The sequence below is a fragment of the Tinamus guttatus genome, unplaced genomic scaffold (genome assembly GCF_059628265.1).
Source record: "Tinamus guttatus ecotype Peru unplaced genomic scaffold, ASM5962826v1 Tinamus_guttatus_pri_ptg000033l, whole genome shotgun sequence".
NCBI lineage: Eukaryota > Metazoa > Chordata > Aves > Tinamiformes > Tinamidae > Tinamus > Tinamus guttatus.
Window position 1 is genome coordinate 6,489,169 of NW_028288567.1, and position 27,405 is coordinate 6,516,573.

Sequence of the window (27,405 nt, forward strand, 5' to 3'; positions counted from 1 at the left end):
GTCCTGTCGTCATGCGTATCGGAGCTCTGCAGGGGCCGTCGCGTGTCGGGGCAGGTCTCCTCCCTTGATGTTATCTATGCCCATGCAGAAGGCGGTGCGCAGGGTGCCAGAGACAGCCCTGCAAGACACTGAACATCTGCACACCCTCATCAGTGGCACTAGTGACCCCACTCTTAAGAAGCTGCTTCTCAAACAGGCTGGTGATGAAGCTCCCTCTTTTACAGTGAGCAGGCAAAGAGACAGCAAGGGCAAAACCCTCTGCTACCCAAAAATCAACAAGACTCATCCCCTTGACAAATTTAAGAGTATTCAAGTGTTACGGGAGCCTCTGTGATGGTGCTCTTAGGAGCAGCTCATGAAACTGCTCGCTGCTTCATGGCATGAGCACAGGCGTGCTTAAATACACAAGCAAGGAATTAATCAAGACAGCCTTAAATTTCTCCAAACTCAAGTGTTTTATTGTTTTGTGATTATTAGTTGCTGTTTTGACATACTGTACTTAGGAATAAATTGGCAGCTACTACATAATTTAAAAACTTAATATCTTATAGCTCGTGTAATTGGCACTTACTGCAAAAACCCAGAGATCTGTCATTTTGACCCAAGATTAAAAAGTTAAAATGTTTACATGCTTTATTGCTGGCAAGTGAACCTTCCTTGCGAAAGGCCCTTAAAAATGGTGAACTGAAATAACAACCTGAATGCCCTCCAAGAATATGTAAAAACAGTAGCAGGTCAATCAATCCCTTCTTTACACCAGTCTTTTTGCTTAGTACTTTTAATACCCAAGTGCACAGTAACTCCCTCATGTTTTTCAAGAAAAAGTGCTCATCTCTGCACCGACTACTTTGGGCAACCACCAAGGAGACACCCCCAATACCCTCCCTGTCTCCCACTGGGAGGGCACATAATTACATCAAAAGTGACACTGGCTCAGGATGTAATACATTCCGAGCAGTTTATAAGTACTCAGCATTTGCTAAAAATTCCAAGAGTGTTACTTTGAATAAATAAATGGCAGCTGTGTCCAGGAGCTGCATCTACCTCGGCTCCCTGCTATCCATACGCAGCATCATCATCTTGCTAAGGCAAAAGGAAGGGACAGCAGCAGGGGAGCTCCTGAGGACCGCAGTGCTCGGCGCTCGTGTCGCAGCGCACGGACACGTCCCACAAAACAGCCAATTCCGAGGCGGCTGCTTTTCAATCTCCCGGCACAGCTGCAGACCACACAGTGAATTACTCCTCTATCTTTTCTGTAGGCAGGAATGTGTAAATAAATCCGAATGCTCAGGGGGTGGTGGTGGGGAAATGAGTTCTTGTAAAGCTGGACCAAGTGCTCCACCTCGTGCTAGCCCTGGGTATTCAGAGGGAACCCTTTGACGACTGCTCAGTACTTGCAGGTCCTGCAGAGAAGCTTCTGTCTTCTTCTGTCTGGGACAGAGTGTCCTCCATGGTGCCATAGGAGTGCTGCTCTCTGTGGGTCAGGGCCGTCCTTTCCGTAGACTGCGGATGCAAGACTCGGGGGACATATTTCTGAAATCACAAGTGTTAAGGATTTTACTCGAAGTGCCACGTTGGGATAAGTTACCCAGGTAGAAAACGGATGGAAAGAAGAGTGGCAAGGGGAAAACCTGTTCTTCATCTTCACCCCCAAAGTCTTTTGCACCCTAAGGGAGGCTTCCTAGCGCAAACCCCACCTGCAGGGGCACCTACCCCCAGACCCGCTGCAGCATCGCAGCGCTGAGCCACCCACGCCGGGGCTGCTGCAGCACCAGCTGGAGGAGCCGGCAGGGCCACCGCGGGACTCCTGACCTCCAGCCTGTGCAAGGTCTCACAGCTCATCAACGCTAGTATTTTCCACCCAAGGTCTTTGGTGAGCGGGGTGGGAAATGAGGTTTTCTGGAAAGACAGTATTATTAATGGTGTTAACTTCTTACGGAAGGTGCTGGGAAGGCTCGTACATCTGAGTCGTTTCCTCTTTCTCCTTGCAAGTCTTCTATCTGCAGACAGGAACAAGTGGGAGAATGGGAGAGAGACACTATCAAGGCTAAATCAAAGCAATGCAGAACAGACGGAAAGCACCTGGAAACTCACAGTTGGTGGGATTAGTGCTAGCTCTACTGTATGGCCACAACAAACTTGCCTCCCATCTCTTCTTCCATACTTCCATACTGCTTTTTACCCTTCTAGTCCCTGCTGGCACTGGCACACTCCTAGTGTGCTGAGCAAGCTGTCTCCACCAACCAGCCCTCTTCAGCCTTACTAGAAAGAACCCGGATGGGCCTTGCCCTGGCAAGGCGAAAAGCCCCGTGCAGGGAGAGCTGGTGCCATGCAGCCACGCGCCAGGAGCTGCTAGGGGTGCACCACCTACCTTGTAGTTCAAGGGGCTCAGGTACTTGAAGCAGCCAAAACAGGTATAAGCCAAGCAAATAAAAATGGTGATGCTGACAACCAGGCAGGTGAACATGGTTGTGGGTGCTCTGAATCCTAGAAAAATATCCGGAGAACACAATATGAAAGCACGTAGCAGGGAAAACAAGCAAACCCTTACTTTACTCCCCATTTGCAGAAGCCTCATGTTTTTCCTTAGAGGACTGGCCAGCCCCGATCAGGAGGGCCTGGTTATGGGCAAAGCTCACTGAAGGACCAAACAGCTGAACAAGCTCATCACACAGCTTGCTGAGAGGCCAGAAAAGGCAAAAGAAAAAGGCTGCAAAATTTGAGTAACAAACAACATTCAGACACCCTTCTCCTCCTCCCGCCTCAGTCATTTACTCTGGACTTAGTTCTCAAACACTTTCATTAATGACCTGTGAGATGGAATGGGCAGGGTCATGAGCCAGTGATGTGATGCTACCACAAAGCAGTGGAGGAAAACCCAAGGGAAACACAAGCCTCTGGTACCTAGATAAAAAGAGCAGTTCTTTTTGGTGCCTCAATTTGAGCAGCCAGGCTGCTTAGACCACCACTATGAAAACAGAGATAACTGGGAAGAATCCAAGGAGAAGGAAGAAAGAAAAGAAACTGCAGAAACATGAACTAAGATCTCAGGTAAGTTTTTCTTGTTTGAAGAAAAAGAGAGAAAGACAGAGAGAGTGCTCATCCTAGGGAAGGTCATAGAAACAGCCTCTAATATGAAAAAAGGCTGTTAACAATGACAGTGATTTTCCATTTCCACTGGGGAAATAATATGAAGAAATTAATCTCATTTTACAGCAAAGATGACTCAAAACATTAGGGGCCTTTTCCAAACTTTTTTTTTTTGGCTAAAAGAGACAATATTAACCCTCAAATTTTCTTGTGGTAACCCCAGTAGATGTAGTGACCTAGGACAGACAAGATTCACTGTTCAGCATGGTTATGTGAACCCGGTGTGGATCACTGTGTGTGTGTACGCATGGCAGGGAGAACCACACACAACAAAAAAAGAAGAAAACAAGTCACTGTTCAAAGCAAAAAGAGAAATGAAACAAACGCCCTGTGTACATTCTGGAACCTCCTTTAGCAAAAGTTGTTTTTACACAACTAGGTTAGAGCAGAATTTCCCAGTTTTGAGGCATGTCTGCACCAACGGGTAGTGTGAAGGACAAGGAGGGTAAGGGAACAGTGGAAAAACAAAGAAATCTCCCCAGAATCGGTTTCCCCTGCCTTGCCTCCTCAGCATATAGTAGCATGGCCTCCCCTGTTGAGAGGCAAAGTATCTGAGGAACAGATAGCGTGGGAACTGAGGAAGAAAACAGAGACTGAAAGAAATAGATGGCACCAGTGCAGCCTGCGATCCAAGATAAGCACCTTCTGCAGACACTCAACTGCTATTTGATCTCGACTCAGACCGGGGATAGACTAAATGATCTCAAGGTCCTTCCAGTCTTACAATTCTGCAGTGAGAAAACAGGGTGCTATCACTGTACTGTAACTAGCCTGAAGTACGATAAACTGTACAAGGCAAATTGATGATTAAACAGTCAAGCCTTACACATCATCAATGGATTTATTTTGCAAATAAGAAAGCAGAGGTCTCCTCCCTCTCCTTTGGGCAAGAATCAGCAATGAAACCAGAACCTTAAGCTCTAACCTCTCAACTCGCACCTCTTGCCTAGACTGCCTTTTGCACTGACAAAACACTGAAAAATATCCTATAAAAAATAACTGCATGCTGGCCCCAACTCAAACACCATCATCCAATCTGCATTTTCCATTACTAAGTTCTGTGATGAATGATGATCTTGCTGTAGATGCAGAACAAGAAACATTATTATGCAGATTAAATTTTTACTGCACTAACATTTCCTTTATATTAAATTAAGGAGTCATATCAACTACTGCAACTGCAATTTATTTTTTTTAAACATGCTCTAGAAACTCTGCCCTTACTTTCGGAGGACATGGACTGGTTATCCTCCGGGTTGCAAAGACAGCCCTCAGAACAAGGGAAGATGCAAGCTCACGAGCAAATGCTTTCTCCTGCGCCACAGGTAAAGAAGCCATGGCCACTGCCACCCTCTCCAGAGCCATTTCTCTACCACTGCAGATGCTACCCACGTCAGGTGTCTGCAGAACACAGAACAACTTGCAGAATGAATTAAATACAGAACATGGGATTTTAAATTAGAATCTGGGGAGGAGAGGCACCATCTCTCTGCATTTTCTTCCATGCAGTGTTTAGCACCTCACATGAAACAGGGGTCTGGCTATTACTATCCAACATTTTAATTCTTTCCTAACTGAGAGCTGTGCAACAGAGACAGCAGTCAGCTCACAGAGGCAAATTAAACTTGTGCATAGGGAATACAAATGCATGCAGTGAAATCAGAACCCATCTTATTAGAAGCAGCTACATGGGAACCGATTTTTATTTTAATGTATGGACTTTTACTGTCTGTCACTAGGTAGCCAAACTAATGCATGATCTCCTATAAAGTGAAGGAATATGAAACTCCATGTAAAGGGCTTGAAGCTCATGTGTGTCAGACATAAGCAACATTACTTCCTGTTTGCAGAGGCAAAAAGACAAGCTTTAAAGACTGCAGAATCTATGAGACTTTCTGTGTAATTCTACATAAGCTGACAAGAGAGGTAGGAGTAGCTTCTCAGGGAAAATATAATACTTACCTAGCCGCAAAAATGAGAAAAAGTAGAGCCAGAACAGGCAGAGGATTGGAGCTGCCAGGGCCTGATTCACAGCTGCAAAGTGGATCTTCTTCTCCAGCTTAGCCGGGAGATACGCGTAGTAAAGATTGTGCCGGTCGACCATGTGCTTCAGGAGGATATATATTAAGCCTGGAAGTAGGCAAGGGAGAGCCAAAGACAGTAAAAAGTAACAGCTCTGCAAGGAGATCCACACAAACCAGGTGCAGCCCAGATCCGAGTGGGGAACAGAGATCTGCTGCAAGGACGCTCATGTGGCGGGGCTGGGTCCCCAAGCCCCCGTGTATCCCCCTCTCTTCAAGCATCTCCACTGCAGCCCTGGCACCCTTGGCACTCCCGGGACAGACCCCAACTCCCCCAGCACCGGAACGTGGTGGCGGGCGGAAGGGAGGACTTGCCCGTGCTGGAAAGCTCTGGTAAGCAGCAGAACATTCAGATATTTGCAGCCACATATGCAGAAAGCTCTTTTCCTACTTCCGTGCAAATAGGCTGCGTTGCTGCAGTGTTACCTGCACAAGGTGAGGTTTATTTCACAGCCTGTGATGCGGATACATTCCGTATGGATGTGCTTCTCTTGCACTAATCGCAAATTTGTCAATCTGTCCTTCTAAGAGCTTTTGGCTAGTGAATTCTGCATGGTTTTCTAAGCTTCTGTTATTCACTTAGCATACTAAAATATGTTATGGATTATGTGGCTTAAGAGGAACGGTAAGTTCATCTCCATTAATGTCAGCGAAGGAAACAGTTGAGTTTTTCTGAGTAATGAACATGCTTTGCCATCTCAACAATAATATTTTGCACCATTTCACTGCTGGATTTGGCCTAACAGCAGTACATTTCAATATTTTTTTCTTTTTGCAGAACTGTTACATCATCTATAGCATGCAACACATTTGTAAAAAAAGAATATCATGCATGCATAATTATTCATGACTTTCTGCTTTCAGGAAGAAAACTAAATATAAACAGATATGAAGTATGTTACAAAAATCTGACCACATTTTTCCTATAATAAGGTTGTTGATTAAAAATGAATTCTGGCCAATATCTAATTAAGGTATTTACGTTGTTTCTAGCTCTCTACATTTTCAATTAGAAAGGAAATATATCTAATATATCATATGATTTAGAATGAGTTATGCCTGACAAACGGGTTTCCAGAGGGGAAATGTCTGCAGTAGCTGGACTCCCTCAGCACGCCCTGCACTCCCAGCCCAGCGCCTGCCTGGGCCCCTGGGTAAGGAGATCAGGAGCAGCGCCCGTAAAGGTCCGTCCCAACGAGCGCTCAGGACATCATTAGGCCGCATCCCTGGGGCCAGGACCACAGAATGTACAACTGTGCAAAGCACAGGGACGGACAAAGCCCCTTCTCTCATCCCATTCGGGTCTTTAGATCAATGGTTAGTAACACAGGAGAGTTGTGGCAGGGTCAAGGAGAGATAGGGTCCAGTCTCAAATATACTTGTTTTTGTGCTTCATTTTACACATTTCAGTCAATCCTTTGGGAATTTTTTTTCCAAATGTGCCTAATCTTTAGAAATAAAATTGGTATTAAATATATCACGTTCAACTGTAGTACAAGGTGGTACAAGGACAAAGTTATTCATCACCTTCTGTCCTGCTTTTTATGAGAAGGGAAGAAAACTACTCTTGCATCAGAGCCATCCAAACCGGACGAGGAACCGGAACTGGACCCTCCAGAACTCCCACGCGCGCCGGTTCCATCCCCCCACAGACCTTACCGAACGGCACAATGATGGGGCAGGTGATGCTGTAGGCCATGATGACAGTGAACACACATAACATCCAGGCGTACATTGCTCCAAATTCATATTCAAATGCTTGTTGCTGTGAACAAAAACAAGACACCCTGACTCTCATTTCATCTATCAGCACATCAGCAACTAAGCTGGATTCAGCAAAGCAACAGTTCACCCTCTCTTATTTTGTTACTGTGAGAGATCAGTTATTTTCCTGAGAGGCATGAACAATGCAATTAGACAGAGGCAAGTATCATGCGTTTTGAACAGTGACACTTGCAGAAAATATGCTACTTCTTTCATAATCTCAAAGGAATTTCTCAAGGAATCTGCTTTCATCTACAAGAAGTCATTTAAAACCATAAGGCATAAAAAAATAACGCTCAACTCTTAGAACCTTGAGCTGACTACAAACACCACCGAGTCCCTGCTCCCTGTGCTGCCTTTCACCGTGGCTCAAGATAGCAAAGCTTTGGGGTGATCAGTATCCCCATTTTTTTTAATTCCTAGCTGAACCTCTTGGGATGCGAAAACAATACAAAATGTTTTTGTACTATTTCATTTCTACCACAGCAAGGGCAATATGCAACAGTTAACAGAAGTAACTGTTCAAAACATATTATTAAAAATGGAACTCACCATTTAGGTCTGCTAAAGAAAAGAATGAGGGTAGTTCTATACAGGTTTAACTTAAATTCTAGTATCTTGAATTTCAGGCTGCAAAAAGGCACCAGTTCTAAAAGTGGGATGTAGATGGACACATGCTTATTCTGCTCTGTGTATGTTCAGATTAAGGTATGCACTCACATGCCTGCAAGTTTGTACACACCTGTGGGCCAACAGAAAAAGCTCCAACTATGTACAGACCCAAACTTAAAAAAAAAAAGTTTAGAAGTGTATTATATTTCAAAGGTCACCATAAAACTCTCACTTGGAGCTATGAAGAGAATAATGTCTGAAATTCAGAGCTCAGATTTTTATTTGTGACCATCTCTGATGTGAATAAACACCTCCCAGCTTTCTAAGCTGCAAAGGAAGGGCATCCAAGGTTTTTATGGCTGAGCAAAATAAAGACCAAAAAAGTGACAGGAGTTGACAGCTAATACAGAAACGGGGGCTCCCACTGTTTCTGACCAACACCAGACATTTAATTGCTCCCTGCTAAGGAGGGGCCCTAATACCTGTTTGATATTTTTCCTTTCTGCTGTGGACTTGGCCATTATCATGCGTATGGTGTAAAGGATGAGGCCAGGCAGGCGCAGCAGCTCCATCCCGTTGCCAATGAAAGCAGAGGCAATGACATAGTTCACAAAGAAGGCTCCCTGGTCAGGCAAAAAGACACATCTACAAGGAAAGACATCAGAGAGTAACTGGAAAGCAAGCCAGCAGGCAGAGAGGGCATTTGGACAACAAACCCCTATCACTTCTGGAAGCATCTCTCCCTAAAGATAATCACTGGACATGATTAGAAGTGGCCAGAGGACTTCTGACAATCTTTAATTAAAAAGTGTAATGTAGCTTTGAGTGCTGTAAGTGTGCTATACCGTAAGGGCACATTTTTATGATGCCATTGCCAGTGAGCCCCTAAAAAGCCTGGCTGAAGCACAGAGCTTGCAGAAGGAATAAACTGCTCAGCAAGAAAAAAAGCCGATTTTGATGCATGGCTGATAGCAAATGAGAACATCACTTGATGTCTGCAACAACAACTTGAGACTAGATGAAACAAGACTGCAGCAGGATGGTGGTCTCTCCTAACTCAGTAAATCCTAAATATCTTATTGCTACTGACTTTCAGTACACTATCTAGAGACCTAATTATGTGCTAATAATTACGCCCTAATTCCTTCTGCCCAGCCACCTAAGTAGCCTCTGTGTCCAGCTCCTAATCAAGAGCTTGTAATAATCGGTATCTGCAAGTCTGCAATCTTGGGGTAAAAACATTCACATTTCTTGAAAACAAGTCAGCATGTTTTTGAAACAGTGCTTGACCTCACTGTATCCTTGGGAGAATCTACTGCCAATGATACGCAACAACCCTCAATACACCGTGTAGTTTCCTCTCACCTGCACTGTACCTGAACACTCTTATCTTCTACACGCCTTGGACTAGATAATCTCTAGAGGTCCCTTCCAACTTAACCATTCTGTGATTCTGTGACTTGTAAGGTTCTAGGAACAGAACCACCTCCTTACTGAGTGCTTGTACACAGCATTTGGCAGAAAAATGTATGGAAATTCAGAGCAAAAGTGTCTGCATTCTTCTCCCCTTACTCAGAAATTTCTCCAAGCAGATTTTCATAAATATTAAGTTAGTCAACAGCCAAAAAAAAAAAAAAAAAAAAACTGAACAATCCTGTAACAAAGAGTTGCTCATACTTACTCCAGCCTGACTTTAGATTCAGATGATTCTCTGTCAAACAGCCAACGGAAAAAGAAATCAAGGCTGAAAAAATAATAATAAATGTAATTTAGTCCCCAACAGCTTAGTACTGTATACAAATAAAGTAGTTTCTCTTGTAGTAGTTCAGATTAGAATGATGGATATAAGGAGTTTAATCAAATAATCTGTAATGTTAGAACCACCATGGTTGGTGATAGTCAGAATTAGGAAAGTGATATGGAAACCAAACAGAAACATCTGCTTTACATTAAAGTTTTAACATTTCATTTTTAATAGAGAGCACATAGAAAGAAGACACATTAGCCAGTGAAACAGCACAACAGCTGCTGCACAGGTGCTAAGGCGCCAGAGAAGGAAAAGGAAAAGAAGGAGAAGGAGCTAGAACTAAAGCAAGGGGCACTCAGAAGGCTGGATTCTCAGCCATGACAGAAAGCACAGGAGACTTTCAACTATTTTGCCATTAATCTTATAATATCTTAGATTCCTTTGCTACAAGAAATGCTGGACTTAACTCTTTAAAGGCTGTAAGGTCCTCAGAGAAACCACAACTTTGAAATCTAATGTGTAATGTCAATAACTGTACATACTGCAGGGGGGTGGAGACAGATCAACTATACATCAACTAGCAACTAGAAACTAAAGGAAAATATCTCAAATTATGAAAACATTCAAATATTAATATATTGAACTATGATTCTTTACCTGGTCAGACCAAGGGAGGGCAGAATCAACACCATGAAGATCAAAAAAATGTAGACTTTATGCATCATAATTCTGTTTTCTCCAGATCTAGCAACATAAAGAGTGACTGTGTGAGAAATGCCTATGAAGATTTCCAGACCCGGAAAGTTTTGTCAATGGAATGTCAGCACCTGTGACATTTCCCTAAAACATCATGTTGCTGCGTGATACTCACAAAACAAACACCTCCAAGGTGTTTATTATTTTCGACCAAGCAGGCCCTCGGCCTTATCTTGGACACAGAAAGCATTTCTGAACATTAATATTGACTCTGGATTAGCAATATTATCAATACTCTTTTGCTGCACCTCTGGCAAAGAGATGTGGGAACAAATCGCAGCAGTTCTCTGATCCATTGATTTCTCAATTATTTTGTTTACAAATAGCTATAAAATGTGAGGCCAAGAGGGCAGTGGCAGTTCTTGTGAGGGCACCAGTACCAAGAAACTCTCCCCTCGCACAAACTACCTGACTACCAGCACAAGCCCCACGTCTCTGGGAACAGCGTAACGCTGCTAGTGCCAGCGCCCCTGGTACAGCAGCAGGAACAGCTGGGTACGGAGGCGTCACTGCTGCAGAAGGACAGCGACTGCCGTAAACAAAACACATGGCTAAAGGAGGTGCCTTGTAGGGCATTAAAACCACAGAGGTTTTATTACAGGATGACGCAGCCCTTGGGCGCTTGCCAGTTAGCAGAGCTATACCAAGTAGTGGTGTATGAAATCAGAGCTGTGATAGCTAGAGACTCTAGAGAATTGTTTCGACCAATACAAAAGGACTCAAAGCTTATGTATTTAACGCAGTTGAGAAGAGCAACCAAAAAAAACCCACAGAGCTTTAGACATGAAGGCTTACAAGGAAATGGCACAATAAAACAGATCCACATTTAGATTAAAACAATAAGGAGGCAATAACTGCAGGCATTATGGAAAAGGCTAAGTGATCAGTATTACGTGTTTATCTGGCTCCAGGTAAGAAGCTTATGACCAAATCCAGAGTGTCAAAGTGGGCTCTGCCGAGAGTTCCCTGGTTACAGCACAGCTCCGTGCTCTGTGTCACTGCTCTGCGTCGCTGCGCTGCTCTGGCCATACCTCAAAATCGCATTTGGACAGATCTGCTTGGCCTTGGTCACACAGCTCTTCTCAGGCCACAGTACGCAGCAGCCTGCAGCAGCATACTGTGCACCAGGAGTCACACACAGAGCACTTCTCTAGCTCCAGCAACAAGAGGACAGATGCCCTCTTTGTGGGCAGCAGCCCACCAGCTGGTGCACTCCTATTGAAGCAGGATCCGGGAGTTCCGGGCCGCTGAGCCGCTAAGAGGCCCTGAAGGACAGTGCTCCCCTGGGGGCAGGGGCTTGTGCACACTGGGCCTCCTTATAGCCTCTGCTTATACACTTATGGGTTTGATTAAATTTTAAACACAAAACACGGGGGAACATAAGCAAATCATGGTTAGATGACATTTGCTGTACTGATTATAAGTGATTTAAGCTCTAGAATATTGGTTATAACACTAAAATGGGAGGAAAACCAGTCTGGTAGGAAGGGTCTGTGGACTTAAGAGCTCCATGAAAACTAAGCATGGCTCCATGTATTATGGCAGTTCAGCTGATGAGGCAAGAGCAAAGTAGAGGAAATTCTTGCTTACTTTGTCCAGTGGGACTCCAGCAGAGTTGAATAATACACAATTGTTGGTAGCAAAGCCGAGAAGGACCACAGCAAGAGTGTTGGGAAAAACTGACTGACGATGGGATTCTAGCGAGGAAACAGAACAAAACAAAAATGATAGCGTTAAAAATATTTAATGTGGTTGTGGTGGAAGAAGAGGGACCCTAAGAATTTCTTCTTTGTAAATCACAGCAGATTGGACTGTGAAAATCATATTCAGGTGCAGACTTAAGAAGGGAGTTTTCTGGTTTTTCAGACAAAAGACAGAAGTAGGACTGGAAATTAAATTCCATGAGAGTAAAGCCTCCAGGCGTTTTTTTAAGGTAGTTTCCACCAGCTTAGGAGGAAAAAAAAAGAAAAAAAAAGAAAAAGAAAAAGAAAAAGACCTAAAATAAACAGTTTGCAGTTGAATTGGATCCTGCCATCCTGGTTTTGAATGCAATAAGCAAAATAAGACCATGGCATTTCACTTCAGTGCTTAAAATGAGCTCTTCCCTTCTCTGAATGCAATTTGAACTCAGGATTCCAATTTTAGCAAAGGTAAATTTCAGTAATTTACCTTTGCCTCAAAAGGCATTGAACATAAAATTGGAATATATATTTTTTATCACAAATAAATGTAACATTTATAATGATAGAAAGTTTCAGATCAACTTACTTGGTGCTAAGGAATAACAGAGAACCAAGGGATGTACATTTTTTTTAATCTGTAGGCTCCACTGAGCCACAAAGCACTTCTGAGAACAGCAACTGAATTTAGTTTATGATTACAGTTTCATTTTTGTACTATATACCCATCCGTTCATCAATACTTTAGTGCTAATATATAGCTACATACAAACATATGGCGATACTCACATTAAGGTAACGAATAGGTTTAGTGACATTGAACTTGTCCATGGTTGAGATGATTATGGAAGGAGTAGTGAGAAAAAACAGCACGATAAAAAGCAGCAAATTAATGCAAAACCATCTAAACCACCATTTCAGCCCACGCACGGAAAGATTATTCCTGCCAAACAAAAGGACATAAAACAAGCAGTAAACATCTTGCGGGTGAAAAAAAAGGATACATTCTGTCAAGTGGCAGGTGGCACAGCTTTTTCTAAATTTGTTTTTCATATTTTTTAAGTTACGTAACAAAGCTCTAAAAACGATCTAGTTGCTCATAGAAATAAAGAAAACAGTGCCACCTTTCCTGAAGGATAGCATAAGTTGTACTTTCAGAAGAACATATTAGTCTTTCTTAACACTTCAAAATGCAATATTCAACACTTTCATTATTTAATAATACAGTAGTACAGAAGTACTGAGCACTGGAAATTGGAATGAGAAGAGATTGAAAGGACATGAACATTTTTTGTAGGGAGACTGGCTACCAGAGGTGGAATCTACCAAGAAATTGTTTATAAAAAAAAAAAAAAAAAAAAGCACCAATTCCTTCCTCCCATCTTAAAATAGCAACCACGGATCTTGAGCAGCAGTACAGTTCTTGAACATTATCCGAAGAGGTTTCCAAAAGGATTGGAATAAATTGAACCCTGGCCAAAGCCAACCACTTAGAACAGTCCAAAGAGGGAAGGGAGGGCTCAATATAGTCCCCCCATCAGCAACTCTCTTGGCGAGCCTCTTTCTTCAAGAACAATCTGCAGGGACATTCGGAAATGCTTTGCAAATGCTTCAACCCGCCGCGGCACATGGCTAACTTTTTACGTCCCTAGGACAGGGCTTGGAGGAGGAGGGAAGAGCAAAGGAAACGCCCATCTGAGAAGCCTCTCATGAAAAAGGCAGATTTAACTGATCCTACTTCAAAAGAAGTTTGCAAGAGATTCTTGATTCACATTTCAAAACACCACAGCTGGAAAAGCACAGCTAAGAAACATGGATGTTTGCTTTGCAGTTAAGAATCTGTACTCTTCTCTAGAACTGCAGTTCTGCAGCTGTGAACAAATTCCACAATTATTAGAGCTAGATGCCACAGTCATATTAAAAGCACTTTTCTTTTAAAGGCATTATAAAAGAAGGAAACTTACTCTTTTTTAAAGTATGTTAGATACCAATGAAATACAGTAAACGTGTGTGTGCTTGTGTCTCACTTGTAATTTTGTGTTGGGTAAAAGGCACGTCATCAAAAATTATTACATAAACATGGATCATATTGATCTAACCTTAAGTTATTTGCAAAGCAAATTCAGTATTTTTTTAGCCTATAAACATGACAGAGGCAGCACAGGAAGAGCTTGTTTGAAAAAAACCATTTACCTATTTTCAGACAGTCTCCCACCAGTGGTAGGAAATTTACTGGTTCAGTAACAAAGTTTTTGAAGATAGACCTTAACTTGTATAAGACTTTGTGATAAACTGAAGTATCATGTGGCAACTCAAAAAATATAACTGTTTTCAGAATACTCAGCACTAACAACAAGTTGCTAACCTCAGATCTCAACAGTAGGTATGTAGTAACCTACATATAATATTTGGTTAATACATATATTATGTAGGTTAAAATATGTACCTATATATGTACATACATATTTGTGTGTGTGTGTGTGTGTGTGTGTGTGTGTGTGTGTATATATGTACCTAACCTAAAACAAAAAAAAAGAAATAATTAAAAGGAATAATTAATAGGAACTGCAGATCCCAGAAGTTTGGGGCAGTAAAACGGCCTCTGAGACCTCCTCGAAATCACTGGAGAACAGCAGTAATGGAAAAAAAGATGCACATCTCCCAAATCCAAGCACTATGCAAAGACACAGGGTTAAAGAAAACGCACTAAGGCCTCTTGTTCTGTCCCCATTCTAAACGTACTTCACCATCAGTAAATGGCAGGCAGGCAGCTTACCAACAGATATTCTCAGGATATGGAGCATATGTAACCCTCCAGTTCGATATACCAAGCTCTCTACTGTAGGAGGATGGCTGAGGTTCTCCTTTACACTTAATACTCTGACATTTGCAGGCATTGAAGTCCTTAAGGATACTGTAAGCAGGAAAATAGGAGGAGGATTTTTACAAATACTGCATATATCAAGCAGATTGGCAATAGAGATTTTTTTTCTTTTGATAACCAGAAATTAAGATAATATTTAGACAACAACATAACATCACATCATGCATGAATGGCCGTCATATAAATAGTTATTACCACGTGACTTTGAGATCTGACAAACCTTGCAAACAAAAAATAGTAGGGGTTTGAACTGCTCAATGCTTCTACCAACATGTCCAACAGCAGCCACACTTGTATTAAAAAATAAAGAAATAAAAAACAAAAAATAAAAATCAAAGTCTGAGAGCCATAGGAAGAAAAGAAAACAAAACTATCTCCAAGATCAAAACATCTCTTTATGGAATTACAGCTATTTTCAAACCAAGGCAGACTAAAGGACTAGTCCGCACTCTCATTTCATTATACCAGTACCAGAACTAGCCAATTTAGCTTTCAGTACCAATTCTCAACAGACCTTTATCATGCTGGCATCCCCACAATTGGAGTATCACCATCTTTTGCCCACTCTCAAAATAAATTTAATACTTAATTTTCTCTTCTAATTTTACTATGTGGTGATTGGCAGTCAGTTTATTTAAACTGAATTTAAACACAGATGGACAGAATAAATGTTTTCAAAGGTTTCCCAGGACACACCAGCAAGTGTTAGGCATAGGTTCAGGTGTAGTACAACCGTGTGTGTTACAGTTAAGAAGGAATTACTCTCAATTAGAGTTCTGCTACACTAGCATGGAAACAGTGTGGGCTCACACTCCTGAACATGCTTATTTCTCAGCAGTGTTCTTAACATAAAGCAAAACAGAGGACTACACAGGCTAGTACCAAGCAGTAGAAAAAGAAAGAATTTTTCCCCTTACCAGAATTCAAGTAGTGATGTCAAACTGTCAGCATCTTGCAGCAGCAAGAATTTAATAAAGTTAATTACAAATTGATCAATTCTTTTTAAAACATACATTTTTTCCCCCCAGAGGACAGAGACCACTGCATCAGTTCCAAACTAAACAAACATGAATCTTTTCAGTTTTCTTGATAACTCAGCTCGGAAGATGCAGGCAACACAATTCAGAAGATGTACCCAAAGAAAGAACATCCCATCAAAACTGTATGCATAAGGGAATCTAACTGCTAGGAAAGAAACTCCAGAAACTTTGAGTTGCACATCTTAAAAGGTCATTTCATGCTCCTGATTTTCTAAACACACAGCAAAATTAGAAAAGGGACAGATTTTACCCCATTATTGTTACTCAATTACAGAGCAGCAAGCAAAATATTCTCCAGCAACTTAAATTCCTTCAAAAAACCCCTGTGTCTCAGACTTCCTTGATGCCAAAGGCTGACTCTCTAACATGTCTTGAAGGTCAAGACAATATTGCCAATTTATGAAGTGTGTTATTTTTATAACAGAAATATTATTAACACAGAGAAGGTAAAGGGAAGCAGATTAAGAGATGCCCAGAAACTGCCCACAGAGACAACAATACACATTTTGACTGCAAACAGTTGAGTAACAGGTAAGACAGGTGTATAAAATGGAGTAAATGCGTCTGACGGTGAAGAGGCAAATTTTGAGGGTCATATAGATAATCTGCAAGCAGAAAGCACACTGAAACAGATGGAATCACTTAACCATTTTGCAAAGTAGTAACTACAGCCAAAAAAAACAGAATATATGGTGTAACTTTTGAAGCAGTCCAACTTATCATGCAAATTTTACTTTGAACCTATTTATCATATCTTACTCTTCAAATAACTTGCTTGTTCTCCATGATGCTTTTTATATATACACATAAATGCACTGATTTATACATGCGCACAAATGTATGATATAAAAAATAATTAACAGATATATGCATGTATGCGCATATATTGAATCCTGCAGAACACTTGCTACTATTTCCCAAAGACACAAAAAAATGGACAATAAAAGCTTCCCTTCTGCCAAGTTGCCAATGTGTAACATGCAGAGACCATCTTAGAGTAATTCACAGTAACCTACAGTTAGGTCAGTTGTTGACTCATGTTTTCAGATTACTACCCAGCACTGTAATTTGCACCCACCATAAAAATGTGTCAATTAGACAATTTACATACTAGAAAATGGAGGGACCAGTAACTTGGATTCGTGAACCAATTACACTGGTCTTCTATTGACTTAGACTGATGGGTTGGATCCTTAACCCAGGAACTCTCCAGGGTCACTCCTTAGCCCAGTGTCCTTGTCCAAGGCATGAGCACTAAACGCAGACTTTGGGGGAAGCTGACTGGTAAGCAGAATAGACCAAATTCACGGGACAGTGAAGAAGAAGAGAGGAAGAAGAGTCAACATAAGCAAAAAAGTAACACAAACAAGAACAGCTGTACCAATACAGCCAGAGCAAACAAGACACCATACAAAACTTACTATGTCGCCATGGATTTCTCCTGGAAGGTTACAAAAGCCATGCCCAGTGGATTATTATAAACAGTCAGTTCCTCTCCTGTGCATTCTTCTGTCAGTTTATTTGTAAGTTTGGTATAATATTCTATAGCATCTTCCTGTTGGGAAATTGATGACTGTTACATCCAAGCAACAGATGGCTGGAATCTTAATTAAAATAGAGCCTACACAAATCACACTCCCTCTTCCTCCTACTACTTCCACATATTACAAATCACATTATAAGATGAAGGCAAACAAAAAGGAAGTTTTTCCTTGTATTTCAGCTTTCACATTAAGATCACATTTCAAAAGCTTAGGGGAGTTCCTTTTCTGTACCATACAAGCACATGAAAGATGAACTACTTGTAATAAATGAATAGAGAATATGCTGAAGCTCAAAAAGATGTCACACAAAAACTTTTCTTCTCTACTACTACACTGATCTACCTAGCCATAATACAAAATGAACACAAGTGCTTACCCTTTCACAGCCTCTTACTTCACAACAGCAGAACTGACCAAATGGCTTAGTGCTGATTTGGACTCGCTTGCCATACTTCTGATACAGATGTTTATAGTAACTCAGGCTTTTTTCTGCCTGTTTTCTAGGAAAAAAAAAATCCATAACACTTTCCATGAGAACAGCATGTAAACAAGCTTAAGAAGAGTGCAATCCCCTGGACAAAAAGTTATGGCAAGAACTAGTAAAATAAATCTGTTCCCAAAGATACTCACATGCCTTATTTTGGCTACAAAATGCAATTTCCTTTTCACGTCTGTAATAACATTAGGCAGCCTAGAATTGTAGCCAGATTCCAGAAGAAAGAAAGAAGTTATTCTAGTGTACCCAGAACACAACCTTTTTCCACCTGTGATTACTGCCTCTGGCCAAAGAGGTAGAGTCCCAGAGTTACCAATTCAGACGCTGGGTTTTCTGCTTTGCACTGCCCGATAAAACCAAGTCAGTCAAAGCCTATCTTATGTCACATACAGAGTATGCTACCTACAAGAAATGTAGGTTAGATTTAGAATATGAACAAAGGTACCTTTTTTTGAATAGATAGATTAGCCTGGCTACATCATAACATAGCTGCACCTCTAGCACATTGCAAGTAGGGTAAGCAGACCTAAAAAAGAAGCAGTAAACAGGAACAATGAGAACAGAAGTTACAGTGGCAACCCGCTCACATTACAGTCACATAGTTTATTTCTGAATGAAGTGTCATGGAAGCGGAGACACCTCCATATAGACACTTGCTGAAAATATTTTCGTATGAGCCATGCAGGATTATTCACAACTAAAGGCCACTTGGTGCCAGGAATGAAAAGTGTGGATCTGTAGTCACTTTCTTAGATTCTGACTTTAATATCAGCTAACTAGCTTTACTGAAATAAATTATTTTCATTTGGTCTCTATTCTGTAGGTCCCACACTATAGTATGAATTTGAAACAGCCAGACACTTCCACTCCAGGCAGTTTTAATTCTCCAGTTCTTAAGGATACTAATCAACCATGGAACTTACGTGAAATGGCCTTGTATGACCTCTTCTTTTGCATTTTTAGGAAGACCAGTTACAAATAACGTGCACTTAACCTGCAACAGGGAAAAAAAAAAGAAAAAAAACTCCAATTCTGAGAAACCACACCACTACCAAAGAAACAAGAATATGAGGAAGACAGTAACACAGCACAAGCAGCTGTGTTGAGGGATACAGGGAGAGGAGGAGGAGAAATTCTGATTTTAATGGGAACTGCACCAATGTAACAAAGTACCTCACTTATCCTCTACATTAGCAATAGGGCAGCCCAGCTTCATAAATTCCACTCTATTTCTCCAACTCCTTTCCTCAGAATTCACTCAGCGCAATTTGCTTTCAGTGAATTCCTTCATTCCCATATCTAACGCCAGATTTTAGCAAGAAAGAGGCATCTTAACATATGCTTTTTTTCTTATTATCCACTTTGAAACAAGCTAAATGCTTTTTCACCAAATACAGAAACTTACTATATCTTCCTCCTTGTACGTGACATACTTCATGTGGTGTCTCATGAAGACAACAGTCAGAATCAGGTAAACAACGGCAAAAACGGTGTGCAGCCAAAGAAGATTGTTACTGAATATGAGAAACATGAATAGAAATAGGTAGAATTAGTCACCTAACTGATGCAAGCAGTTATCAAAATGTTAAGCAGGCAAGAACATCACTTTGAACATAAATGGATAAAAAAGAAGGTATTAAGTGGTAAATGGTTGTCATGAGGATGCTTTGAACAGTCATTAGGTTACCCGTAAAATTTTACCATAAACAGGTAGCAGCCCTTCAAAGGCCACAGCTATTCTACGACACAGACAACTTCCAGGCAGCAACTGGCTTGCACCTTCTTATTTATATGATCAGTAGCACACCCTACATTATCAACCAGCCAAACTTTTTTTTATTGGTCTTACTAGTTTCTGTGATGAGCAGAACTCTCCTTGAACACAAACTTTACCCAAGTTGAACACAGCCTGAACACAGGGAGGAAAGTCTGATTCTCTAGTAGCTCCTTTTGCAAAGCTCAGAAAAAATCTGTTCTGTGAACAATTTTACAGTTTGTAAAGAGCATTAATAACCACAATTAATCTAAAATAAAGGACTGTCTTCCAGACTAAAACAAAAAACAAAAACCCTCCAACTACAGAATCACTGTAAGGTTAAGAGAAAGAAAGTGACAAAAACTTTAACTAAACTTAAGAGCATCTATGAGTGCTTTTCTTCTTTAACTATGTTATAGACTTCAAGTGTCTTAGATGGGAGAGATGTACACACACAAATCTGATGAAAGAGAATTTAAGTCATCTGAGCTACACGTTCTAGTAAAACTGCTTTATTTTGCTTTCTGAAGTATGATTTTAACATGAAAAAATCTGAAAATAATCTTGACATGAGCAGTTATTAGCCAAGAGAAACATGTGGAGTAAAACTGTAAGAGCAGAGAGAGCAGAAGCCAGGTTTCTAGATTTCTTATCAGCATTGCAACTGCATAGCCCGAAGCAGAAGGTATCCCAGTTTCAGTAAATGAAGCATGAATAAGTAATTCCTATCCTACAAGGCATGCCGCAAGTATCAATCATGTGTTCAGAGGCTATGGCAGGAATCAGACAAACGTACAGAAAATACTCTTCAAGATTTACTTACCCAGTTTGCAAATTTACAATAGTTGTTCTTCCAAAACTATAGGGATCTTTATCTGAGAACAACAAAAAGTTGCAGCATAATTAATTGGTGCAAGATTCACATGCAATCCATGACAAAGATTTTTTTGAAGGCTGGTAAGTTTCTCGTTAAAGCAGATCATTTTCACCTTTAAAGAGATTCAGAATCAAAAGTAACACTGGTCTACATAGAACTGCATTTAAAGTTGGAATTCTCCCCTGCTGCCCTAAAAATATACAACATTCAACCCATCGAGAGAAATATAAGGGAAATAACAGATTATTAAACAAAATAAATAAATAATATCAGATCTCTGCAGTTTATTACTTCCTCCTTTCTATCTTTCTTCACAGGTATAAGCAATACTGTCTAGGAATCTAACCTATTTCCTTCACATTTTTATTCCATCTTCACTTGTTTCTTATCTCAGCTGTTTACTTAAACTACTTGCTCTGACGATCCGATCAGCGGCTTGGCCTAAATAATCTCTAGAAGCCCCTTCCAAACTCAAACATTCTGTGATTGCAAAGGAGAGAACCATCTGTTCTCCAATACAAGAGGTCAAAAAGTAACAGGCTTAAATCAGAGCAAAAGAGATTCAGACATCAGGAAAAAGAAATCCTAAACTGTGAAAACAAAGTTTCCACACCTGACCTTTGCAATTCAATAACCATTATAAAAGAATGCTTTGGCAAACACCAGCCAAGAGGGCGTAGATAAAGTTAACCCTGCTGTGAGCCTTCCTTTTTTTTTGCTGTTTTAATGACTATACATGTGTTGTTTATCTCATTTCTGGCAACAGTTTTTGCCGTACGCTTAAAGACCTGTCACACAAGCAGTCACGCTAAATTACATATACTGCACAAAAAAAAACTTTCCAAGTTTGCCATAAAAAAGAGACCCTCAAACTTTTGCGATATTAAGGAATAGGCAATTCTTCGAAGTATGTAAAATATTCTTACCAAGTAGATCACCTGACAGGTTGACAGGCAGTATGATACACACAGACAAGATGCTGACAGCAATCAACAAGCAAATGATGTGACGCTGGAAGGCAAGGTAATGTATGGCATCTTCACCACATCTGTCATGAATCTCGTCATCACTGCACCATGGAAAAGCACACGGTCAGCCTGTGCAGCTTGGGAATAGTGGTATTCTTTTAAATACATAAATTTCTCAGTTTACACAATGACTTCTCCAACAATCTCTGTTAATCTTCAACATTGTCATGTGTTTTTGAAAATAAACTGACCATTTTTCACTTCCAGAAATATATTTTCTTGTGTGATATCAAAATACAAAAAAAAAATAATAAGAGAGAATTTAAGAAACACACGAGAGATCTGAAAAACAAACATAAATACAAATTCCTTTCATAACTCTAGAAGCTGAAGTCGTCTGCCATGACCTCCTGCTTTATGACAGTCACAATCTGGCTCTTAAATTGTAGCAGTATTCGCTCATCTCCATAAAAGGTCCCTATGAGGAAAATAATATGATCACCTTTTTCTTATGATTCCAATTTAACTGAAGATACTAACAGATTCTGGAAAGAGCTACCACCATCTATCTATTGTCACCAGGACAGAGCACTAAAATATGAATCAACAGAAAAAGAAGAAACTTAACATAGCTAAATCCTCACCTCCTCCGTTTTTGTTTTAATGTACACAGGTAGAAGTTGATTTTTATCTCTATTGATTAGTAAATCATCATTTTTAAAGAATCAACATCATATGTCTAATGCTGAGTTTCTGGAAAAGGATGGGGACAGATTTTTCCCAGTTAGCAAATTCCATCCCCAACTAAAGCACCAGTTCTCCACAGAAATCCTTGCAGGGATACCCTGGTTTCTGCCTGCAGCACCACTGGCTTCAAATACAGGAACACCCGCATGGTCCTCTTTGAAGGATATAAGCCTAGAGCCAAGTTATTAGCTCCAAATCCGTGTAAATGCCACAGATTCATTCTCATCCTAACACTCTTCCTAGTGTCAGTAAATTCCTGGGTTGCCAACAGCAAGGTTAGCAAGAGTGTAGTGAGTGCAAAGACTTTTTTTTAAACAAAAAAAAAGCAAGCCACTGCTTACTACCTCTGTTTCATGTACTTACTGCATCCGAAAGGCAGCTGTCATCCAAGAACAAAATCCCTACAGATAAAGAAGGAAGTGTTAGGAGCTGAAGTACAAGAAATATCAGTCTTTAAATTCTGCAGTTAAGAGAAGTGTTTCCATTCACTTTCTTAGTTGTATGGGTCGAAAAAAAAAAACTCTCATGAAAGGTGTTGTAAGTGAATAATATCTAACTAAAGAGATGCATTTTAATTCCACAGACGTAATTATAAAGTTGCTTTAGGACTAAAAAAAAAAAAAAAGAAAGAAAAAAACCCGCCCAAATACCATAACACTCCTGATCAAATACTTTTGATGCTTTTGATGCTCATACAACTATGCTAGATGTTAATTCAGGAATATATGAAACAATAAAATACAGGGTGCCACCTTGAACAACTCTCTCACAGTTTCACTCTGAAGCTGCAACACAGAATGACAGAGACAGTATGAATTCAAAGAGTTCAAAAAGACCATGTATGGATCCAGTTAAAAGCTTGGCCAAAAATGTATCTTCCATTTCTAGCCAGTCTTAATATCAAGACTAGCTGTCACTAGCACTTGTCTCACCCTCATGCCTAGCTTCTTCAACTTCATGAGGAAAATGTACTATAAAGACCAGCAGGGTATTATTTACTATGTGAACATAATAACTTAGTTCAAAATGTTAAAGTATAAATCACTTGCTATTCTTCCTCTTCTTCCCTCATTCCCAAACATTACTGTATAATCTTCTCACTACTTGAAAAACAGAAAAAGTACTTAAAGACAACAGAGAGACAAGATATTCATTTATGACAAGCACTAGTGTGTTAGGCAACCAGGAGAGATTACATAAAATGCTGATTTTGATGAAAACATAGTACACAATTACACTAAGTTTTAAACTGAAAGACCATCTATATGCAAGGACTGGTTTCTTGGGCTAGGTGAAGTAGCAAACTACGTCAGCTTCTAACAACATACTTTACATAAAAATACAGTGTAATACCTACACTGTCATATTCTAGCTCTTCAGGCACTGATGAGGAGGTCGACAACCGGCTGTACCTTGATTCACTAAAATACAGGAGAAGATGATTTTAAGTATCTTTAGTAATACATACATACAACATACAACCGTAACATTTCTGAAATAACTACAGAAAGGACTATAAAAACACATTTTTGCTTATGAAGGCTGCAGTTTTCATATTGTAGCATATGCTTAATTATAAAAACTCATGCTGTATCTTGTGTTGAAAACTAAGAAATGAGCTTGTAAAATAAAGCACAAGCTTCATTGGGATATTAAACAGCAGTAACATTAGAGGATGCAACATACCTTTGGAAGCCTAGAAAGATAAGTTCGAGAACTTAAGAGTTTTTTTTTTAAATATATTTTTAAGCCATTCAAGAAAAAAAAATAAAATGATATGGGCAGTTCTGGGGAGGTACTAGTCTTGAGCCCAGATAATTAACGGTTACTATCCTCCTTCTGCCACAGAAACACACTGTGAGCATGAGAGCATAGGCAAGTGAAATGCTAACTGACTAACAGCCTTTTCCTTTTTCTTTCCTGTTTCTACTTCCTTTAGCCACAACTGTAGAATTAAATTCATAATGGTGACTACAAACACACAGCTTTATTTTTGACACTGCAAAGAGGAAGTCTGAGAGCAGAAATATATTTCACAAGAGGACATTTTGAACTAATATATGCATGCAATTAATATCATACTTAATTAATACAAAATTCAAGTTTAAGTTCTATTCACTACACTTATTTCCAAAAGAGTTTCAACAAGTAAGTTTGATTGCATATCTTCTTACCTTTCAGTTTCTGACACAAGAGCAACACGACCATAGTCCCAGAATCTCTTTCTTATAATGGAAAACACCAATATTAAAATCTGAAAAGTAAAAATTAACAGCTTTTGACTATTTGCTTTTCATTTCAGAACGACTCTTGTTAGGTGTACAGGATAGATGTTCAAGATAAGATATTCCCCTCAATATGTGAAGGCAACTTCACTGTTATTTAACCCAATGATCACCTTGACATAAACAACACTGTACAGGACAAAGGATTTTGGCACCAGTTTTCCTGGTCTAATTTATAAAGAAGGAGGGAAACACATAAAAGTATTCCTTAACTGAAAATATATGAAGGTCTGTGACACATAGGAAAAGCAGCAAGCTGTCCTGAGCAAAAACCCAAACTTTCATAAATGTGCCTTTACCATTATTCATAACTTAATACAGACAACTGTGGTGAAAGACTTGTAATGCATTTTTTCCTGCACGGTAAGTGGCTGTGGAGAGTTCAATCGTCTTCTCAAGCATGAGAATTACTGTTATCCCTCCTACCATAAGTAATGTATTATTATAACTCATAAAAGCAAAAAACAATTTTTGACCTATCCTTTGTACTTTCATTTCTTGAAAGAGACTTGAAAGAGAAAACGGAAAAAAAAAAATTCAAGTATTTCACAGACGCACTTTAAAAAAGCAAGTTGCTCAGTACAAAGCAGAACAAGGCCTGTTTTAATACATCTACATCACCATGCCCTTACCTCTTAGCCCCTCCTACATCCCAGTACCTGTCTGGCTGGAAAGTGGTGCTCATGCTGTAATTTACTGGGAGCCATGCAAATACTGACTGGCCAGCCAGAATACATACCAGGACTATCCTGCTCATTTCTGTCTTTCACAATGAATAAAGCATTTTTAGCCTTCGCTGAACAGGCAACACCAGTTTTGATCTTTCTTCTATTATCACATTTCATGCAACTTAGATATTTCAAAGACATCAAGTTTTGTAGACTCTGAAAATTCTGAAACTGCTTGAAATTGGTTCGTGTGCTGTACAGTTGTTAGGAGAAACTGATAGACAAAAGGGGAAGGCAATGCAATGCATATAAACTACACTCCTTTACAAAATGACCCCAGAAATAATATTCAGTAACCCATCAACTGACAGTTATTCAAAAGATTGCAATGAATTATGTCATGAGTAAAGAAATAGAGAAGTTGGAACATTTTATTCATAGTCTAGGTTCCTATTGAACTACCAGCTCCAGCTCCACAGGTAATTTTAAACTGTCCCACAGTAGCTTTCTAGAACTCAGTGATTACTCAGTGATTACATGATTCCTTTGGCCTCATTTTATTACCAGAAACCTAATTTACTAGGCCAGTTTGCAGGTTTAATAGCTCTTTTTGTGGTAGCTTAAAACCATCTAGACCATATTCATGGAAATAACCATAAATTTTATTGCAGTGTCAAGTCTCTCTTCAAGCCTCTGGACCAACACTTAGTTTTATTCCCCCTTTTGTCAGGACTCAGCTGATCACTGCATTATCTCCTCTACAGCTTCATGAAATCTAACCCGAAACATGTGTTTTTACTCCCTTTTGCAAAACAAGCAGGATATTTTGCCTCTTGTTAAGCAATTCAGCAATAGCTCTCCCTTCCTTAAAATAGTATTCTGTGCTTTACTGCAGTAAAAAATATGTTCTTGCAGTTCAGACACAGAAATCTGAGCAACTACTACTAATCCCATTACTGACTTTACACGTAAAACCCTACAGGCTCTCCACATCCACGTGTCCAACATAGAGTGACACTGTCATTCCAGGTATATATGAATCCTCATAATACTTGAAAAGTGGTCTGCAGCTCCCAGGATGGCATTAGCACATTTATATCCTATATATTTATATCTATATAGAATGAAGATTCTGGGAAACTCAAATCCCTACCTGATAAACAGGGAATTCTGGACAACCTAGCATTAGAAAAGGTCAGAAGTGTTCTAAATACAAGCAACAGAAACTGGACTTACAAAAAAACAGGTTACATCGAGCAACAGGACAGTGGGGATTCCACCAAAAGTTACTCCTTGGAGCACGGTGCTGCCCTGGGCAGTGCTGTAGCAGTATGTCTCATTTGTTGAGTTGAAAGGCAGACTTCTGTTCCCGAAGTAGACTAGCCGAGAATGTCCAACATCCGGGAAAAAGAAAGAGCTCATTTTGTCTTTCCCTAAAAATAGATGAAAAAGAAAAGGAAAGAAAAAAGTTGGAACAGCCACACAAGCAGCCATCTAGTGTACATGAAACTAGGTACCATAAGAAACTACCTATGATCAGCCATACTGGGCAATCATTGCCCTTCACTTGGGAAATATTCTGCAGTAACTGACAGGCTCAGTTACTATGTGCAAACCCCAGATATCTAAGCAACCAGGTCCTGCTCCACGAGCAGCTGAGGAGGACACAGAATACCCACGTATAAACTTGGCTATCTTTCTACTTACTTAAGTTACTTCAGACTGGATTTTGACTCTAGGAATTACATGGGTTACTAGATATTTCAACAAACATCAGCATTTTGAAGATATTGCCCCTAGTTCTTGAGCACATGTGAACATACTAGCTTGTGAACGCTGAATATAGATTTCAAGCTTTTGACATTATTAACACATTTGCTATTAAATCCACAGAAATAATTATGATATAAATATATCTGGTTCTCTTTCTTTGTCCTTGGAATACTGTGTGATTTTCCTTTTTGAATAGGAGACTATCTGAAAGACCAGCATAGAAATATAGCATAACATTAACATGAAAGAGCAATAAATATTTCTGGATTTCCAAGAGATCAGCTGTCTATCTCATTTCAGTCAGCTGATGTGCTCAGCCAGTTTAGTGACATACAAGATCTCACGGGATTTGGCTAGTGATACAAAGGCCTTTTTATCACTGCAGGAAACTGCTCACTTCTTCTGGGGCTTTCTGCTTCATACAGTTCTCTTTTTTTTAGATGTTAGATTTGCTCGGGACAAAACTGTGTTTCATGGAGAACATAGTTCTGAAAGATAAATTGGTAAAGAAGGCATACCCCAGAAAACTTGTCCCTTGAGATCACAGGCTGTGCAGCCTCATCACAAGTCCAGGGACA

The 27,405-nt window shown here is 40.0% G+C and overlaps 1 protein-coding gene across 2 annotated transcripts; it reads right to left on the bottom strand.

Annotated features, from left to right (window-relative positions):
- Nucleotides 1-1,290: 1,290 nt before the first annotated feature.
- Nucleotides 1,291-27,405, bottom strand: TMEM63A (transmembrane protein 63A). 2 transcript variants are annotated; one of them, XM_088532565.1, is made up of 23 exons: nt 27,346-27,405; nt 26,291-26,487; nt 24,276-24,355; nt 23,459-23,522; nt 22,465-22,502; nt 21,313-21,455; nt 20,333-20,384; nt 19,159-19,267; nt 18,677-18,747; nt 18,199-18,279; nt 17,634-17,757; nt 17,135-17,268; nt 14,566-14,703; nt 12,579-12,732; nt 11,701-11,807; nt 10,012-10,098; nt 9,289-9,351; nt 8,090-8,252; nt 6,891-6,996; nt 5,113-5,280; nt 2,372-2,487; nt 1,938-2,000; nt 1,291-1,533 (listed from the first exon to the last, which is right to left on the bottom strand). In XM_088532565.1, the coding sequence occupies exons 2-23, from the start codon at nt 26,474-26,476 to the stop codon at nt 1,363-1,365; spliced, it is 2,418 nt and encodes an 805-aa protein (XP_088388691.1). In that variant the 5' UTR covers nt 26,477-26,487; nt 27,346-27,405; the 3' UTR covers nt 1,291-1,362. The 2 variants fall into 2 exon arrangements, with proteins under 2 accessions (XP_088388691.1, XP_088388696.1); XM_088532570.1 differs by lacking the exon at nt 27,346-27,405 and having other exon boundaries at nt 26,291-26,515.

What these genes read in the sequence shown, in the direction of transcription:
- TMEM63A (XM_088532565.1), bottom strand. Translation starts at nt 26,476, where the DNA reads ATGAGCTCTTTCTTTTTCCCGGATGTTGGACATTCTCGGCTAGTCTAC. An exon ending in AAGAGCTAGAATATGACAGT is followed by an intron (nt 22,503 to 23,458) that starts GTAGGTATTACA and finishes CTTTATCTGTAG; the next exon opens with GGATTTTGTTCTTGGATGAC. An exon ending in ACAGCTGCCTTTCGGATGCA is followed by an intron (nt 21,456 to 22,464) that starts GTAAGTACATGA and finishes TCCATGGTGCAG; the next exon opens with TGATGACGAGATTCATGACA.